This window comes from Triturus cristatus, chromosome 3_1 (assembly GCF_964204655.1).
Source record: "Triturus cristatus chromosome 3_1, aTriCri1.1, whole genome shotgun sequence".
In the NCBI taxonomy this organism is placed as follows: domain Eukaryota; kingdom Metazoa; phylum Chordata; class Amphibia; order Caudata; family Salamandridae; genus Triturus; species Triturus cristatus.
Window position 1 is genome coordinate 11,363,998 of NC_140583.1, and position 17,811 is coordinate 11,381,808.

General features: G+C 49.3%; 1 protein-coding gene across 7 annotated transcripts in view; it reads left to right on the forward strand.

Moving 5' to 3' along the window:
- CELF1 (CUGBP Elav-like family member 1) overlaps window positions 1–17,811 on the forward strand; it is a 548,902-nt gene that overhangs the window by 77,856 nt on the left and 453,235 nt on the right. For all 7 annotated transcript variants that reach the window (XM_085646533.1, XM_085646539.1, XM_085646537.1 and 4 more), the window contains exon 4: window positions 14,914–14,996. In XM_085646533.1, coding sequence (XP_085502659.1) covers window positions 14,914–14,996 — 83 coding nt within the window. The remainder of the gene's footprint in view (window positions 1–14,913; window positions 14,997–17,811) is intronic.

Sequence of the window (17,811 nt, forward strand, 5' to 3'; positions counted from 1 at the left end):
ACCTTCTCCTCAGAGCTTCTCACCTCAGATTTTCTACCGCACGTCGTGTGACAGGGAGTCTCCCTGAGCTCTGCTCAGTTTTTGTCAGTGAGTATGTCTTCTAGTAAGAAATCTTTGTTTAGACCATGTTCTTCATGTGGAAAGCTGCGTTTGTTCTCTGAGGACCCACACAGTAAGTGTATTTACTGTTTATACCCAGACCATGAGGTGGCAAAATGTAAATTTTGTAGAACTTTTTCTACAAAAACTCTAAAGGACAGAGAAGGCCGCCTGTTATTATGGCTACAGAGACTGAAGGACAAAGATAACCCACGCTCTGATGTGGAAAGTCTCTTTTCTGGTCGTTCTCAACCAGCCTCTAAGCGCAGTAGTGTGCAGGAGTTACCATCTCCTTTCCTGAAGAAAAAGAAGCTTGCTTTGCCTCTGACAACTGCCACTTCTGTGGTCTCACCTACTGCTTTGTCGCCTAAGGGACACTGTTCTCAGACTGCTGAGGCGTCTACTTACCATTCCTCAGGGAAAAAAATTGTCAGCCTCGTCGACGATGCTCCCGACGACGAGATCTGCTGTTTCTACCTCGTCGACGGTGACCCTGACGACGACGTCAGCTGCTTCGTCGTCGACGAGCGTTCTGTCGACGTTATCCTGGTCGACGATTACCATCAGTTCTTCAAGGGCGGTGACTTCTGTTTTGCCCATTACTTCGACGTCGACGAAGAAGGTAAAGGTTCCGTCGACGAAGACTGTGTCGTCGACGAAGACGTCGTCGAGCTCGTCGACGCCCACTCCGTCGACGAAGAAAAAGAAGATCCCGTCGACGACACTGTCGACGGTGGTTCCGTCGACGAAAGCCTTGTCGACGAAGACCTCGACGACGGCTCCGTCGGCAGCGGCCCCGTCGACGGTGGCTCCGTCGACGGTGGCCCCGTCGACGGCGGCTTCGTCGACGGCGAATCCGACGACGGCGATTTTGTTGCCACAGACTCCGTCGACGATAATTCCGTCGACCATCATTCCGTCGACGACTGCTCCATCGACGAGTACATCTCCACAGACATTCGTAAGGGTACGAATAAGCAGTGTTGCGTCTACCCAGAAAACAAGAAAGGAACTACCTCAGCTAGCTTCAGCTTCGGTTTCATCTTTAGCTGGAGTTTCTTGGACACCATTACCTCCTACTGTGGGCCCGGATAGCCAGGAACACAATATTCCTGTGGGAGATGCACAGCCTCCCTCACCATTATTCGCTACGGATTCGGATCAGGAGTCCGAGGGGTTACCGGAGTCTTTTGGAACGGCACAAAGTCCGTCCGACTTAGTCATTAAGTGCCAGGATGTCAGTAGTGAAGATGAAGATCCGGTTTACATACACCAGGCCCCTCCGAAGCATAAAACGGCGACTCTTCCTTTGTCGCTCATTACTAATTTCCAACGCATGTTGGACGACTACAACCAACGGTTCCCTCTATCCCCTCAACGTTCAGAGGTTCCGTCAACCCCGGTGATTCCAGCAATTATTCCACCGGTACCTATTGTAAATCCTGCTCCTCAGATGCCGCCTGTACCTCCAAGACAGGTTCCGGAAAGGTTGTTGCCTCATTATGAGCCTGTAGAGGAAGGCCCTCAGGACACAGAAGAGGGTGAAATCCCAGATGATGATGGGGATGTAGATGACAATGATGATGATATGGCGGAGTGGGACAATTACCAGGCACAAACACCATCCCCCTCACAGATAGTAACAGGGGATTCACCTCCAGTGGACATAGCCAATTTTCACCAACTGATGGAAAGGGCATCACACCGTTTTAAGTTAACAACGGAGCGCAGGGAGGAAGATTGCTTCCTTTATGATTTCAAGAATCAACCTTACAAACAGACTCATGCTATTCCCATAGTTGAGTTTATTTGGGAAGAAGGCAAGAAATTAATGCAGACACCGAATACCTTGCCAGCACAGGTGCCTCGATTAGAAAAGAAATATAAGGCACCAATAGGAACCCCAGCATGCCTCACGGGTCAGGCTAAACCTGAGTCTGTCGTTACGCAGGCAGCGCAACGTAAGGCGCAAAATCCGGCATCTTCTATCACCTCACCTCCGGATCGTGACGGACGTCGGATGGATGCCATAGGGCGTAAATTCTCTTCTATGGCCTCTACTGTGGTTAGAGCAGCTAATGCCTTGGCCATCCTGGGACGATATGACAGACAAGTATGGGCTGATATTTCGGATGTGGTTCAGGAGTTGCCAGAGCCATCTAAGGTGGAGGCAATGAAGTTGCTCCAAGAGGGAGAAGCGGCATCGGCGGAAATAATCGATTGTGCAGTAGACATCGCCTGCATGGGATTCCGTCAGCTTGCCGGAGCGGCTGTTCTGCGTAGGCAAGGGTGGTTAAAATCAACATCCTTTCGTCAGGAGGTTCAGTCCATGATCCTTAACATGGCATATGACGGCGAGTCATTATTTGGGAGCCACGTCGATGAAGCTCTACAGTCCATAAAGAAGGATACTGAGACAGCTAGATCGTTAGGAAACCTTCAATTTCAGAGGAGTAATTTTCGTGGTGCACGCGGACGCGGCACCTCCTCAAGTTTTGAAGAGACAATAAACAATACAAACCTTACAATCAAGGGTCCAACCGTTACTCTTATGTCCAGCAACAGCAAACATCACGACAGCAAACCTCCAAGTCATATAGAGGAAAATCCTCATACAGAGGAACCGCATCAAAGAGACAGTGACTCTTACCAGACGGACAAGGTTGGAGGTCGAATCTCTCTGTTCTTTTCCCAATGGTCCTCCATCTCAAAGGACCGTTGGGTTTTGGACATTGTGAAAAAGGGACACGCCTTAGAATTCACCAAATTCCCTCCTCCCACTCCACCCTCCGGACCGCCACCAGCTCACATGAAAGAACTGTTGCATCAAGTTCGACTTTTAAGGCAAAAAGGAGCTATAGAACTGGTACCAGTGTCTCAGAAGGGAAAAGGTTTTTATTCCCGGTTCTTTTTGATCACAAAGAAAAACGGAGAGTGATGGCCCATCCTCGATCTAAGGGCACTAAACAAATATATAAAGAGCCAATCCTTCCATATGATGACGCTAGTAGACATCTTGCGCTTACTCTTGCAGGAAGATTTTCTGGCGACGATAGATCTCCAGGATGCCTATTTACATATCCCTATTTTACAGCGGCATCGGAAGTTCCTGCGTTTTCGAGTGGGTCAACACGATTACCAATTCAAAGTGTTACCATTTGGCCTGCGCTCGGCCCCTCGAGTGTTCACGAAGGTACTAGCTCCAGTAATAGCGTTTTTGCGACTCCAGGGAGTGCAAATATTTCCATACCTGGACGATTTTCTCCTGAAATCTCAGTCAAGCACTCACCTGCGACAACACACTCTTCTGTGCCAGAACGTGTTTCGCTCTTTAGGCCTGTCCGTAAATGCGGAAAAATCCCAACTTCATCCGTACCAACAAAGAGACTTTCTGGGAGCAACTCTGGAAACTGTGTCAGCAAAGGCATTCCTCTCCCAGGAGCGTCTAAAAAAGATGCTGCGACTGGTGGCTCTGATCAGATCAAAAGAGTCAGTTTCTGTGAGACTATTAAAATCATTTCTGGGGATGGCGTCATCATCCATTGCCTTGATCCCTCATTGCCGGCTGAGGACACGTCCTATCCAGGAAGCTCTGGATGCTCAGTGGCGTCAGGTAACGGGATCTTTCCACCACATGATATGTGTCACAGATCAAATGAAGTCAGCACTCGCATGGTGGGCAATTCCAGCCAACTTGACGGAAGGCATGTCCTTTCTGTCGCTGCCACCGGACAGGACACTCACAACAGACGCCTCATTGGAAGGATGGGGCGCACATTAGGAGGATCTCTCTGTGAAGGGAAGATGGTCAACACATCAAAGATCTTGGCACATCAACAAGTTGGAGCTGATGGCGATTTTTCTGGCTCTAAAATCATTTCTACCTTTGCTCCAAGGAGAGTCAGTGCTAATACAGACAGACAACACAACCTGTATGCACTATGTCAACAAACAGGGCGGAACAAAATCCCCAAGTCTCTCCAGGTTAGCTCAAAGAATTTGGGACTGGTCTCTCAGTCATCAGATCATGATTACGGCAGTACACCTGCCAGGAGTATCCAATGTCCTAGCGGATTCCCTGAGCAGGTCCTCCTGGTCGACCCACGAGTGGGAGTTACACCAACCCACTCTAGAGAGGATATTCCAACTATGGGGCCGTCCGCAACTCGATCTCTTTGCTACGCCGGAGAACCGGAAATGCCGAAATTACGCAAGCTGGCATCCCCACAAGGAATCACAAGGGAATGCCCTTTTGATAAACTGGTGCAATCTATTTGCGTACGCCTTTCCTCCAATACCCCTCATACCTCGGGTTCTTTGGAAGATGAGGAGACAACCTTGCCACCTGATCCTAATAGCCCCGCGCTGGCCACGGCAAGCGTGGTTCTCAGAACTGCTCCTCCTGTCCCAATGCCAACCAATCCTCCTGCAACATCGGACGGATCTGCTCACAATGAGCGAAGGGAGAATTTGTCATCCAAATCCCTCCTCACTGAGCTTATCGGCCTGGAACCTGAACACCATGAGTTCGCCCACCTAGACATCCCGCAGGATTGTAGGGATATTTTGGCCCAGGCAAGAGCACCCTCTACAATCAGGACGTACAAGTTCAAATGGAAACGATTCTGCCATTGGTGTGCTGCTAACGGAGTCCATCCGATACATTCCACGGCAGAGCAATTGCTACCATTCTTCCTGCACCTAGCCAGTTCTGGACTGTCGCATGCAACCCTAAGGGTTTTTCTAGCAGCCATTTCCCGTTTCCGGCAAGATGGATCAAGTTCCCTGTGTTCCTCAAGAATAATCCGCCAATTCTTTAAAGGCTTATTCCGAAAATTTCCGCCAGTTCGGCGGCGTCCTCCATTGTGGCACCTCAACGTTGTGTTAGCACAATTGATGAGACCTCCGTTCGAGCCCATTCACAAGGCCGACCTAAAATATCTCACTTGGAAAGTAGCCCTACTTCTGGCACGAACGTCTTCACGTCGTGTCAGTGACATCCATGCTTTTACCATCAAACCTCCGTTCCTGCAGTTCAAACCGGATGCTGTAGTGTTACGCACCAATCCATCATTTCTACCCAAGGTGCCTACTGACTTTCATATTAATGAGCCAGTAATATTAAAGACCTTTTTTGCCAATCCTCAGACACCTGCAGAACAAAGATTACATTCTTTGGACGTGAAGCGGTGTCTAAAGTTCTACATCAGTAAGACAGCTTCTTTCCGGAAATCCGATCAACTTTTTATAGCATATGGACGCTGTCATAAAGGACGTCAGGTTACTAAACCGACACCGACGATTGCACGCTGGATCTCGGCAGCTATTGTCTTTTGTCACCAAAGGGCAAATACGCCTCTGCAGTCTCCAGTGAGGGCACACTCCACCAGGGCAGTCTCATCATCTACTGCCTTATTTGCTGGAGTATCTTTGCAACACATCTGCAGAGCAGCTACGTGGTCGACCAGACACACGTTTACTAAGCACTACTGCTTGGCAACTTTAAGCGAGGAGGATGCTGCAGTGGGACAGGCAGTGCTGTGCAATCTTTTTAAGTAAGGTGAGCCTCTTCCTCCCACCTCCATATTGTTTCCATTTATATGTATATTATGCATTTACAATGTTACAGTTGTTCGATACTGTTTTTATGCATAAGAAGATTGATTATCTTATATATATATTTTGAATCTATTTTGACATGGAAACAATGGTGTTTGTTACTGCTAGCTATTCTATATTCAAGCATGTGAATCTATGAAAGACACCCTAATACTGGAGAAGAACAATTGTTACTTACCTGTAAACAGGTGGTTCTCCAGTATTGGTGTCTTTCATAGATTCACATGCGACCCTCCCTCCTCCCTTCAGAGGCTCTCTTCTCCTCATGCACTTTACAGTCACTCTTGTGCTACGAAAATCTGAGGTGAGAAGCTCTGAGGAGAAGGTTCTAGAGAGGGGCTGACGCCTGATTGGCTGGAGTTCGGACTTACATGATGACAGAGATAGACTACAAAGGTCTTTTGTCTCTCTCCATTGTATTCCTATGGAGTTTTTCTCTTATAGGTACACTGTGTGTTTTACACCTATATACGCTAATTATGTGATTACTTATGTATATATTTTACTATATATATATATATATATATATATATATATATATTGCTATTTTATTTACCGTGGGACTCCCACTCCGACGACGGGGAATATTCAAGCATGTGAATCTATGAAAGACACCAATACTGGAGAACCACCTGTTTACAGGTAAGTAACAATTGTTCTTCTGTCACGGCCGGTGGGGCGGGCCTGGCACTCCAACGGCCCATATGGTAGTCCGTGGCTGTTGGCAATGTATTGGCCTGGCAGGGGTGATGTCAGTAAGGGGCAAGCAGCGGTAATTGCGGGTGTGGTAATCGTGCGGGTGCCACCCAACCACAAACAAGCCGCATGGGCCTAGTCGCTTCAATGTGCAGAGGGCAGCCCCCTTTAGTGCCTATGCGCTTGCTGTGCTTCCGCTTTCCCGTCACGCCTGCCTTGTGGCACGCTGCAGCTAGGGACACGGTTCAGATGGGTCCCACTGGCTTGGGTTATCACTGCTCGGGCCGGGTGCCCACTCCCGACGTCTATCCGGGCCAAGTCACGCTGTCCGCAGCTATGCAACGAGCCTAGGCACGCCTTCACTCACTATTTCTTTCGCAATTACAGCAACCACCCAGTATGTCGTGTCCATTTTCACGTGAGAGTCATACATGTGAATTTAATTATCCTAAATGGCACCAGGCAATGTCTTTCAACAACACTTGCTCTGGCAACCTATCTCCCGCGAACAAAAATAACATGCAGTAAATATTGAGAAATTTCAAGAAGACAATTCACGTAACGTAAAATTTTGGAATTTCTTGTGAAACTAAAATTTTGCAGCGTGAATCTTTCTGGATTCACTATGCTGTGCATTATTCCGCGATCTGGTGGTTGGGTCTGGATTCGTAGTTTTTTTTTTTTTTTTTTTTTTTTTTTGTAGCCCAGGTGGGCGTCGACGTCCCACCATTTGGTGCACCTCTCGTGACGTCGTCGTGCTTCCTGCGGAAGTCCCACCTTTGGGGCGCCATCTTCAGATTCTTTTTTCTGCCGTTGGTCTGGATCGTCATCGAGAAGCTCCAGAGTTTTAGACGAAGGAAGGAAAATACGCGAGTTTCATCGAAGGAGAACCTTTAGAAGACTACAGAGAGAAAGGTATTACAGCCGGGACGACTAAGTAGGGGATCCTCGAAATTCTTCGACGCACATAGGAAAATGCGCACTCGGAGGCTCTGAGCGCAATGGACAAGACACCATTTCAATTCTGCCCTAACTGCCACCACAAGTACGCGCAGAAGGACCAACATCCGGTCTGCAACCTTTGCCTGCCGTTCGACCACGAGTGCAAGGACTGCAACGCCTGTTCCGCCTTCGCGCCGAAGACTCTCCGGGTGAGAGAACGTCAGAGGAGAGCCAACTTCAGCATGGAAGGCAAGGGTAAGGCCCCGTCGCTGTACGATCTGGGCCTCTCCACCGTCGATTACATCGCCGAGAGACCTGATGTCTTCACGGTCGCAGAGACCGATAAGAAAACGCCTGACGAGGTAAGAGACGCGTCGAGTACAAAACCACCGAAAGGACCCCGAAAATCGGATGGTGACTCTCGAAAAAATGAGTCCCAGTCCTCGAAGGAAATACCGGCGCCGAAAATTTCGACGTCCGCCAGTGGTTCAAAGGACAAAAGGCCGAGTGGATCCTTTGAGAAGGACTCCCAGGTGCCGAAGACCGCCGAGAGGCAGAGTTCGTCGAAACAGACCCACGAGGTGGGACGTTCGGCGACGAAAGACAAGGCCGCGTCGACGCAAGCTCCGTCGAAGAGACCTGCGGTCGATGCCGAGCACATCTCCAGCATGGAAAAGAAAAAGAGAAGGCTCGAGGCGGAGATGGAGAGCATCCTTCAGAGGAAGGAGGAGTTCGACGAAAGAATGAAACAATTCAAAATCCCAACGGTCCCGTCGACGGATGTCGTTGAGATCGAGGAAGAAGGGGATTTCGACGCCGAAGAGCAGTCGAGAGGTCCTGAAGAGGAGGAAGAAGGCACCTACTATGAGGGAGACGGTGATGAAGAGGATCAGCAGTCGTTCTACGGCTCGGCGCCGTCGACGAGTCAGGAGCTGGAATGGCAGGACATCGACTCCGAAAACCCCGAAGAGCCCGTGGACTCGTATCCTTCGAGGCCTTCGCCGCCTGATGGACATCGGGGCATACAACATGGTCGTCATGAGTGCTGCAGCAGCCTTTGGTGTGAAATTGGACGAGGAGAAGCCGAAAGCAGACTTTCTACTCGAAACTCTGCTCCCCATCCAGACGAGGAGCCAGTTCCTCCCCATGCTCCAAAGCGTGAAGAACCAAGGGAAGGAGGCGTTTTAGGACCCGGGAACATGCCGGTCCATCACACCCAGACGGAAAAGAAGTACAAGCACTCCTCGCAGTATCCTCCTTACATCAAGGGATCGGTCACTGCAGATTCCATCATTGCTTCCACGGCCAGGAAAAGAGCCAATGTGCCGGCGACCTCGGGGCCACCTCCTGATAAGGAGAGCAGAAGGATGGACCTCACTGGAAGGAAGATAGAAAGAAACGCCGCAATGCACTGGCGGATGGCAAACTCAAACGCGCTACTGAACAGACACCAGTACCAGCACTGGGATGAGATGGGGGAACTAGTCAAGCATCTCCCAGAAGAGTACCGTTAAAGAGCTTCCCATCTAGTGGAGGAAGGGAAGAATATCGCCAACTCGTGCATCAAGACTGCATTGGACGGGGCGGAAACTTCGAGCAGACTGATGGCCATAGGGATCACTGAAAGGAGACAGGCTTGGCTCAGAATTTCTGGTTTCAAGCAGGAAGTCCAGAATAACCTACTGAACACCCCTTTCAACGGTGAAACGCTGTTTGGGGAAACTGTGGACGAGAAGCTCACCCAACTGAAAAAGGAAAATGAGACCAAGATCCATGGGGGCCCTGCAATTCAGAGGGATGCGAAGAGGCAGCCCAAATCGGAGACCCTACGGAAGGGGAGGAATCAAGCAGGGTACATCGCACCAGACATTCCAGCAAGGGCAGCAGGGAGACAGTCTCAGCCAGCAGGGACCTCAGAAGCAGAACTGGCAGTACCAGCCTCGAGGCCAGTCCTTTCGCGGGAGGGGAAACGGATGTGGCCAAAGGAGGAGAGGGGGAGACCAACCCTCATCTAAGTGACTACACGCAAAAAGACGCTCACCCCCAGCATACCCCGAAGGGTGAAGCGCAATGTAAGAACACCAAGGGGGTTACACAAAACAAGCGCCTACGAACATGCAACACCGGTAGGCGGAAGACTGGGCCTCTACCTGCAACAATGGCAACAAATAACCTCAGACAAATGGGTTCTCAACGTCATACAGCACGGATACTGCATAGTTAGAGAAAAGGCCTCCAAACAAGAAACCAAAGAGAAGACAGCGCTCGGGTCAAGAGCTCGCTCAACTCAGGGAGGAGACACTTCAACTACTGAAAAAGAGGACCATGGAATCAGTGCCATGCAGAGAGAGGAACAAGGGGGTGTACTCAAACTACTTCCTGGTACCAAAGGTGAACGAATCACTAAGACCCATCCTGGACCTAAGATTCCTAAACAAATTCACAAGAAGAAAGGACCTGCTCTCCATGCAGAACGGAGAGGTCCTGCACCCAGAACCAGAGAGCCTCAGCCTGGCGGCATGGCTCCTGAAGACTTGGAGTTTGCGGACCTTAGATTGCCTCCAAGCACTATGCGAGTGCTGCGAGAGGCAAGGAGACCAACTACACGCAAATGCTATAGTGCAAAATGGAAAAGATTTACAATATGGTGCAGGAAAAATGGGCTGCAAAATAAAATGACAAAGGACTCAACAGTGCTGAGATACCTCACGCACCTTCTGAAAAGTAACCTATGCTCCACCTCCCTAAGGGTACACCTAGCGGCGATAGTAGCCTACACAAGAGGGGAGAAGGGTGGAAGTTTCTTTACGTCGCAGGTAGTAAAGAGATTCATAGAAGGAGCAAAACTAATCGCGCCACCTAAAAGGTTGCCGCCGCTGGCATGGAACCTCAACGTGGTCCTGACGGAGCTTATGAAAGCACCATTTGAACCCATACACAAGGCATCAATGCAAATGTTGACTATGAAAACGGCATTTCTGGTAGCCATAACCTCGCTACGCAGGGTGAGCGAACTGCAAGCACTAACGCTACAAGAGCCCTACATACAGATACACAAGGACAGGGTTGTCCTGAGAACGGACTCACACTTCATGCCTAAAGTCGTGTCGGCATTCCATTTGAACCAGAGTATTCAGATACCGAGTTTCTTTCAAAACCCAACTTCGAACGCAGAAAAGGCTCTACACACTCTAGACGCTAGGAGAGCGGTGATGCACTACATTGAGAGGACCAAGGAGCACAGAAAAACTCAGCAGCTCTTTGTGTCCTTTGCAACGAGTTTCATGGGTAGACCAGTGACAACGGGCACCATTGCTAGATGGATTGCACTGACTATACAGTTTTTTCTGTGTCGCGAAGAGTCTAGGCTGTGTTTTTCTACAATGCAGCCTGTGAGCTGTCAATGCTTTCAGTCCTATCTGAGGTTTCAGGCTAAATACTAAGCATTAAACCGGTTTCAAACATGCTTTACTGCTGTTTTCTTTCCTGTTTTTCGTGATATATTGTTTATATTGCATAATTTATTTGTGGTACACAGGATAGTTCTTACAGCATTATTCAACTCTGGTTATGAAAGGCTGCATTTACTTTTATAATATTCATTATATATATATATATCACATATATGATGGTGTTTCCGGGGTCCCGCGCAAAGGCGGGAATATTCTAGTGTTTATGACTTTGATGAGGATTACAGGTAAGTATCTAATCCTTATATCTAACTTTAGCCTCTGCCAAACCTCTGGGGACTATGGACTCTGTACACCCTGTACCTATTTGGGAACAGTATATACAGAGCCACTTTCTCACACCCAGACACTCAACCTGCAAGGGCAGCGTGTTTGTGTTAGGGTACTAGGCCTCTAAGGGTGGCACAATAAGTGCTGCACCCTGTGAGAGAGTGGCTCTGTATATACTGTTCCCTAATAGGTACAGGGTGTACAGAGTCCACAGTCCCCCAGAGGCTGATAGAGGTCAAAGTTAGGTATGACCTTACTCTCAAAAGTGGTAGCTTGGTTGAGCATTAAGGCAGTACCAGAGGACAGTGTAAAGCATTTATTGTACACACTCAGTCAGCAAATGGTTTCACACACTCAATAACTGAACACTAGGCCAATGGTTTATATATATATATATATACACAATATATGCTTGTTTTATTTTTAGAACCACAAAGGGGGTAAACATATACTTTCTCAGAATGAGAGGTTGAATATAAATACTTTTGTCTTAAGCAATAAATTTGTGTAAACAGTCACAGTTGGTTGCAATAAACAATCCTATTTCCTAAACATAACAATGCATTGAGCTCAATGGTAAATTCAGGTTATTTGTAATAAATTACTTTTCAGATTACTTTTGGAATTCCAGGTCTGGCTCCTAGATCCAGCCTTGGGTCAGTATTCAGAATCAAGTGATGAAAGTCGACTTAATAACTGTAATGATTTTTAAATAATATTTAGCTATTTCAAAAGTTAGCACTTAGAAAATATTTCAAAGAAAACATTCAATGGATCTCTATGGCAAGAAATTCACATTGAAGGTAGAGTACTTTATCGTTACTTTAGTAATCCAGGACTGGGTGCCTAGACCCAGGACTGGGGTCCTTATCGAAAACAGGTAAGTAATTTCGTTTGCAGAAATGGTACGATTTTAAAAGAATACTTCAAATTTGCAAAAATAGACACTTAGAAGAAATTTCACAGAAAAGCAGACAATGGTTTCCTATGGGAGAAAAATGAGTTAGAGGTAAGTATAGTTGTGAACACTTTTCAGGGTCAGGGCTGGGCACCAAGATCCAGCACTGGGAGCTCACCTAGGAGCAGGTGAGTAAATTCGTTTTTGTCACTTGGCTGATTTTTGGTGAATTTTTGTAGTTTTGAAAAGTTCACACTTAGAAGATTTTTGAAGAAAAAGCCAGTCAACGTTACCCTATGAGGAAAATGAAGTTAGCGATTTAAGGGTAAGTACTCGACTGGCAGAGTTGAAAGTCCGGGCATGGACTCAGGGGTCCCCCAGTGTCAGGTAGGTACAGTTGGTTCACCCTCAGCGGTTTCAGGACGGCCGGGTGCAGAGAGAGTTGGGCCCAATGTTATCCTATGAGGGATAGGGGGGCCTTGGTTGGTGGCTGCTGTCTGGCAAGCCACGCGGCTGTGGGAGCTGGGCTCCTGGTCACTTACTCAGGGCAAGTGGGGAAGTAGATTAGTGTAGAGAGTGCACTGCCAGGGCCACTCGGGCGGCTGGGTGCAGGGTGCTTTTGAGCCTTCGGGCGCTCAATGGAAATCAATGGGAATGTTCAGGTTTGGAAAAAGGCTGCAGGCTCGGGGAGGAGGATGTTTCAGGTGCCACCACCACTTCGAGAGGTAAGTTGGGTAGTTGTAGGTTAGGTGGGTACCCCGGGATTGGGAACAGGGGGCCGCAGGGCGCCGGGTGCAGGGGTGCCTTTTGACGTCGGGAATCTTACCCTCTGGTTGATCGCGGTTGGGGTGGCACTCGGTTCTGAGGCTGCAGGCTTCTTCCGGGATGTCGAGGGGGGTCCTTGGGTGCCGGACTCGGGGTCACAGTCGCCGTGGGGTCGTCCTCAGGGTCTTTGTCTACTCCGGCACTGGCCAGGCTTGGCTGGTGCAGAGTGTGTTGGGTCCGCGGTTCCGGGCTGCTGCCAGGGGTTAAAAATAGGTTTCTTGAGTAGAGCCTCTACTCATGGGAGTCCCAGGGGCTTAGAGCCAAAAGGTAGCCAGGTCCTCCGGGGTTGGTGAGGTTGCTGGCCACGAGAGATGCCGCGCTGGTGCAGGTTCGAGAGTCGACAGGCCGATAGGGCTGGGGCCAAAGCAGTTGGTGTCTTCTTCTCTTTTTAGCAGCTGCAGGGCAGGTCCTTGTTCTTCTTGCTCTTCTTGTAGTTTTCTATCTGGAATCTGAGGAAGGAAGGTTCAGGGTGCCCCTAAATACTAGATTTAGGGGCGTTACAGGTAGGTGAAGACCAGGGACCAATGGGTCCTGGTCCTGGGGTGGGTACACCCCCTATCCTGCCTCTCTCCTGTGGGAGGGGGGCAGTAGCCTAATCCTGATAGGGTAGGGCCTCCCATCTTCAAGATGGCGAGAGCCCGGAGATGTGCTTCACCTCGCCTCCCCCACCTGAGGGGTGGGGTGGGCAGGCTGGCACATCCCCTGTCCTTGTATGGGGTTTCCGGCCAAGCTTCCCGCCAGAGTGGGGGGTTGCAGTGGCCTGGGGAAACTCCAAATGGCGGCCTGCCTTTGAAGCTTCCCTTTGCTCATCCTGGGGGAGGAGATGTCTCACCTCACCCAGGATGTGCATTGTTGTAGGCCCGGGAGAGCAGGGGCTCTCCCACCCAGGGGTCCAGCAACGTGTCTGCTGTGTGGCAGCCTGGGCAGCCTCAGAGCAGACGTGGATTGTAAGTTAGCTGTAAGGGGGCATCTCTAAGATGCCCTCTGGGGTGCTTAGTACATTAAATCCTACACTGGCATCAGTGTGGGTTCAATGTGCTGAGAAGTTTGATACCAAACTTCCCAGGCTTCAGTGTTGCCAATATGGTGCTGTGGAGCTCGTGTTTGACAAGCTCTCAGTACCATGTACTCTTAAATGACAGCACTGCACTTACAGTGCCCAGGAATGGACCCGGGTACTGTAGGGGCACAGGGCTCCTGCTCCTGTGCCCACACCATAGGCGTAATGCACCCAGCTAGAGGGGTGGCTGACATATGCCTTGGCAGTGTAGGTGATGGGCATGGTACACAGTGATGTGTGCCATGTAGACTCTTTGTTTTGTCCTGCACCCAGACACTCAGCCTGCAAGGGCAGTGTGTGTAAGGGTACAGGGCCTCTGAGGGTGGCACAATGAGTGCTGCAGCCCTTAGAGGCCTTCCCTGGCCACAAGGCCCTGGGTACCTAGGGTACCATTTACTAGGGGCTGACATGTGGCTAGGGTTTGCCAATTTGGAGTTTGTGTGGTTTAAGGAAGGAACATAGGCCCTGGGCACCTGATTGGCAGGAACCCAGGGTACACTCAATCGAAGTACATTCAGCAATTTAGCAAAAAGTGGGGGCATACCATGCAAGAAAGATGGCACTTTCTCACACACCCCTTAGAGGCCTTCCCTGGTCACAGTGCCCTGGGTACCTGTGGTACCATTTACCAGGGGCTGACCAGTGGCAAGAGATGCCAATTGGGGATAGGCTTCATGCAGTTTTAGGGAAGGAACACAGGCCCTGGGTCCCTGATTGGCAGGAGCCCAGGGGACACTCTAAAGTACATCAGCAATTCAGCAAAAAGTGGGGGCATACTATGCAAGAAAGATGGCACTTTATCACAACTAGTAATGCATATTAAACTATGATTAATGCAGTAAGACCAAAATTATGCTTTTAATTCTTTTATATTCATTGTCTTTAGAAATTGTTTGCATTTGTATACTAATCTACTTATTCTGGTTCACTGGGTGATTGGTAATTGAATTTTAGGTAATTTGTAATATCACACTGTGACTGTGCAGAGACCAATGATTCATGCAGTTCTTTACAAGATCTTTTTTGTTTACCAGGGTGCTGTTTTGTCACATTTTATACACGTAAATCTGCGTTAGAAGCACAGAATGCTCTTCACAACATGAAGATTCTCCCTGGGGTAAGATGACTGACACTCCCTTTGACTAGACCATATACGTGTCGTATACATATCTTTCCTGCCTGTACTCTATCGGCTATTAATAACATCCCCCTTGAAAGTTCAGTATAATGAAATTGTCTCATCTAAGCCTAAAACTGGTGTTCTTTCTGCTTTTTGCTCTCATAATAGGATGTAAGGAAAAGTTACTTTCCTGTAACTGGTTCTTCAGCACTGGTGTCTTTTTAATAGTCACATGCTTGAATTCATGCCAGTCACCAGGCTGGGAAACCGGGTAACAATGTTAGTACAGCAGTGTAAGCTCCACACTGAGTGACAATGACAAAATCTTTGGTTTTTTGTACAATGGACCAACTGTATCTACTTTAACTTCCCAAGTCAAAAGCTTGTAATACTATATGCTAATATATTTGCAGCAGTGATTTGGGAAGCTGGCTCTGTATATACTATACCAAAGTAAGGTATAGTGTGCATAAAGTCCAGTGGATCCCCAGTAATAAAGCAGTGGCTAAAGTATATAATACTTTACTCTCAAGTTAGTGGTATCTGTGTGTGAGAAAGTGGCTCTGTATGTTCGAGGCATGTGGGCTGCTGAATTCATATCTGTGCATAGATCGCCGCCTAGTGTTGGGTCCGGATGTTTGCACGTTGTTGTCCTGGAAGAGTCTTCGAAGTATCCTGGGATAGGTGACTCCTCCCCTGGACTACAGTGCGCATGGGCATCCTCTCCATCCTCAGATTGTTTTTTTCCGCCATTGGGTTCGGATGTGCTTATCTTGACTCAAGTTAGGAAAAACTTTTTACAGGCCAAAAGGCCTTTAGTTCGCGTCGGTACTGTTCCCGATCGGTATCGATAGTTATTTGTTAGTTTACTAACTTCCAGAACAACTTTTTCGCATCATACCCGACCATCGACCCGACATCGACGATGGAATCGAGGACACCATTCAAGCGGTGCCCTGTATGCAATGCGAAATATCCCCATGTCGACGTCCACCCGGTGTGCAACAAATGCCTTTCGCCGGATCACGACGAGTCCACATGTATGGCCTGTGCCCGATTCCGATCCAAAAAGACTCTCCGGAATCGTCGAGCAGCGAGACTCGAAGCGCAGCAAGCGGCACCGGCCCCGACCGACATCTTCAACGCCGAGGACGAGGATGTGGAAGACGTGGAGCACCTACCCTCCAGCCCCGCTTCCGACCACGACTCCGGATCGGAAGACGTCGAAGAACAACTCTTTCACAGAGAAGAAGCCGACACCGAGGTAGGAGACTACAATGAGGCCTTAGGGGCCGAAGAGAGTAGCTCCGGTGATGAGCAAGGCCTACCCGTACAGACTGTGGATATCCCAGTGCGTCAGTCTATGGCTCCGGTCGAGGGATCGCCTTCGGGCCTTACCCAAGACCTATCCCGCATCCATTCGGCCCCGCCCTCTGGCCCGGCCTCGGACATTCAGCGGCAGCCATTACTACCCAAAACGTCTGGTTTTGCAGCGTGAATCTTTCTGGATTCACTATGCTGTGCATTATTCCGCGATCTTGTGGTTGGGTCCGGATTCGTAGTCTTTTCTTTGGTTTTTTTTTTTTTTTTTTTTTGTAGCCCAGGTGGGCGTCGACGTCCACCATTTGGTGCACCTCCCGTGACGTCGTCGTGCTTCCTGCGGAAGTCCCACCTTTGGGGCGCCATCTTCAGATTCTTTTTTCCGCCGTTGGGTCTGGATCGTCATCGGGAAGCTCCAGAAATTCACTCGGAGGAAGAAGGAAGAAAAGCGAGTTTCATCGATAGAATCAAGAGAAGACATCAGGAATAGAACAGATTTCATCAGGAGCGCGAAGAAAGAGGACCAGCGAACCTTTTTTCTTCGACAGCCTTGGAGAATGCACGCTCAGAGACCCTGAGCGAAATGGACAAGACGCCATTCAAGTTCTGCCCAAACTGCCACCACAAGTTCGCGCAGAAAGACCAGCATCCGGTTTGCAACCTCTGCCTACCGGTGGATCACCAGAGTATCGACTGCAACGCCTGCTCAGCCTTCGCGCCGAAGACACTCAGGGTGAGAGAGAGGCAGAGAAGAGCCAACGCCAACATGGATGGCAAAGGGAAACCCCCGACACTCTACGAGCTGGGCCTCGACACGGACGACGAGGACAACGTCGCCGAGACAGCCGAAAACTTCACGGTCGTAGAGACCGACAAGAAAAAAGAAGACGAGGTAAGAGAATCGTCGAGCGCAAATCAAAAAACACCTCAAACACGAGGGTGACTCGAGAAAAACTGAGTCAAGGTCCACGAAGGGAGCCCCGGCGCCGAAAACTTCGTCGTCCAAAGGGGGAACTTCGGACAAAAGGCCCAGCGGATCCTTACAAAAGGACTCCCTGGTGCAGAAAGACGCCGAAAGGCAAGGGTCGTCGAAATCATCCCATGAAACTGGCCGATCGACGCAGAAAGAACGTTCGACGTCGACGCAAGTTTCATCGAAGAGACCCGCGGTCGACGCCGAAAGCGTCTCCGAAATGGAGAAAAAGAAGAGGCGGCTCGAGGCCGAAATGGAGAACATCCTTCAAAGGAAGAAGGAGTTCGACGCCAGGATGAAGGAATTCAAGATTCCAACTGTTTCATCGGCGGACGTCGTCGAGGTCGAAGACGAGTTCGACGCCGAAGGGCTGACAAGGGATCTCGAGGAAGAAGAGGAGCCCTATTATGAGGAAGAAGCCGAGGAAGAAGACCAACAGTCGTTCTACGAATCGGCGGCATCTACCAGCAACGACGTCGAATGGCACGATCTCGACACCGAAAACCCGGAGGAGGCCGT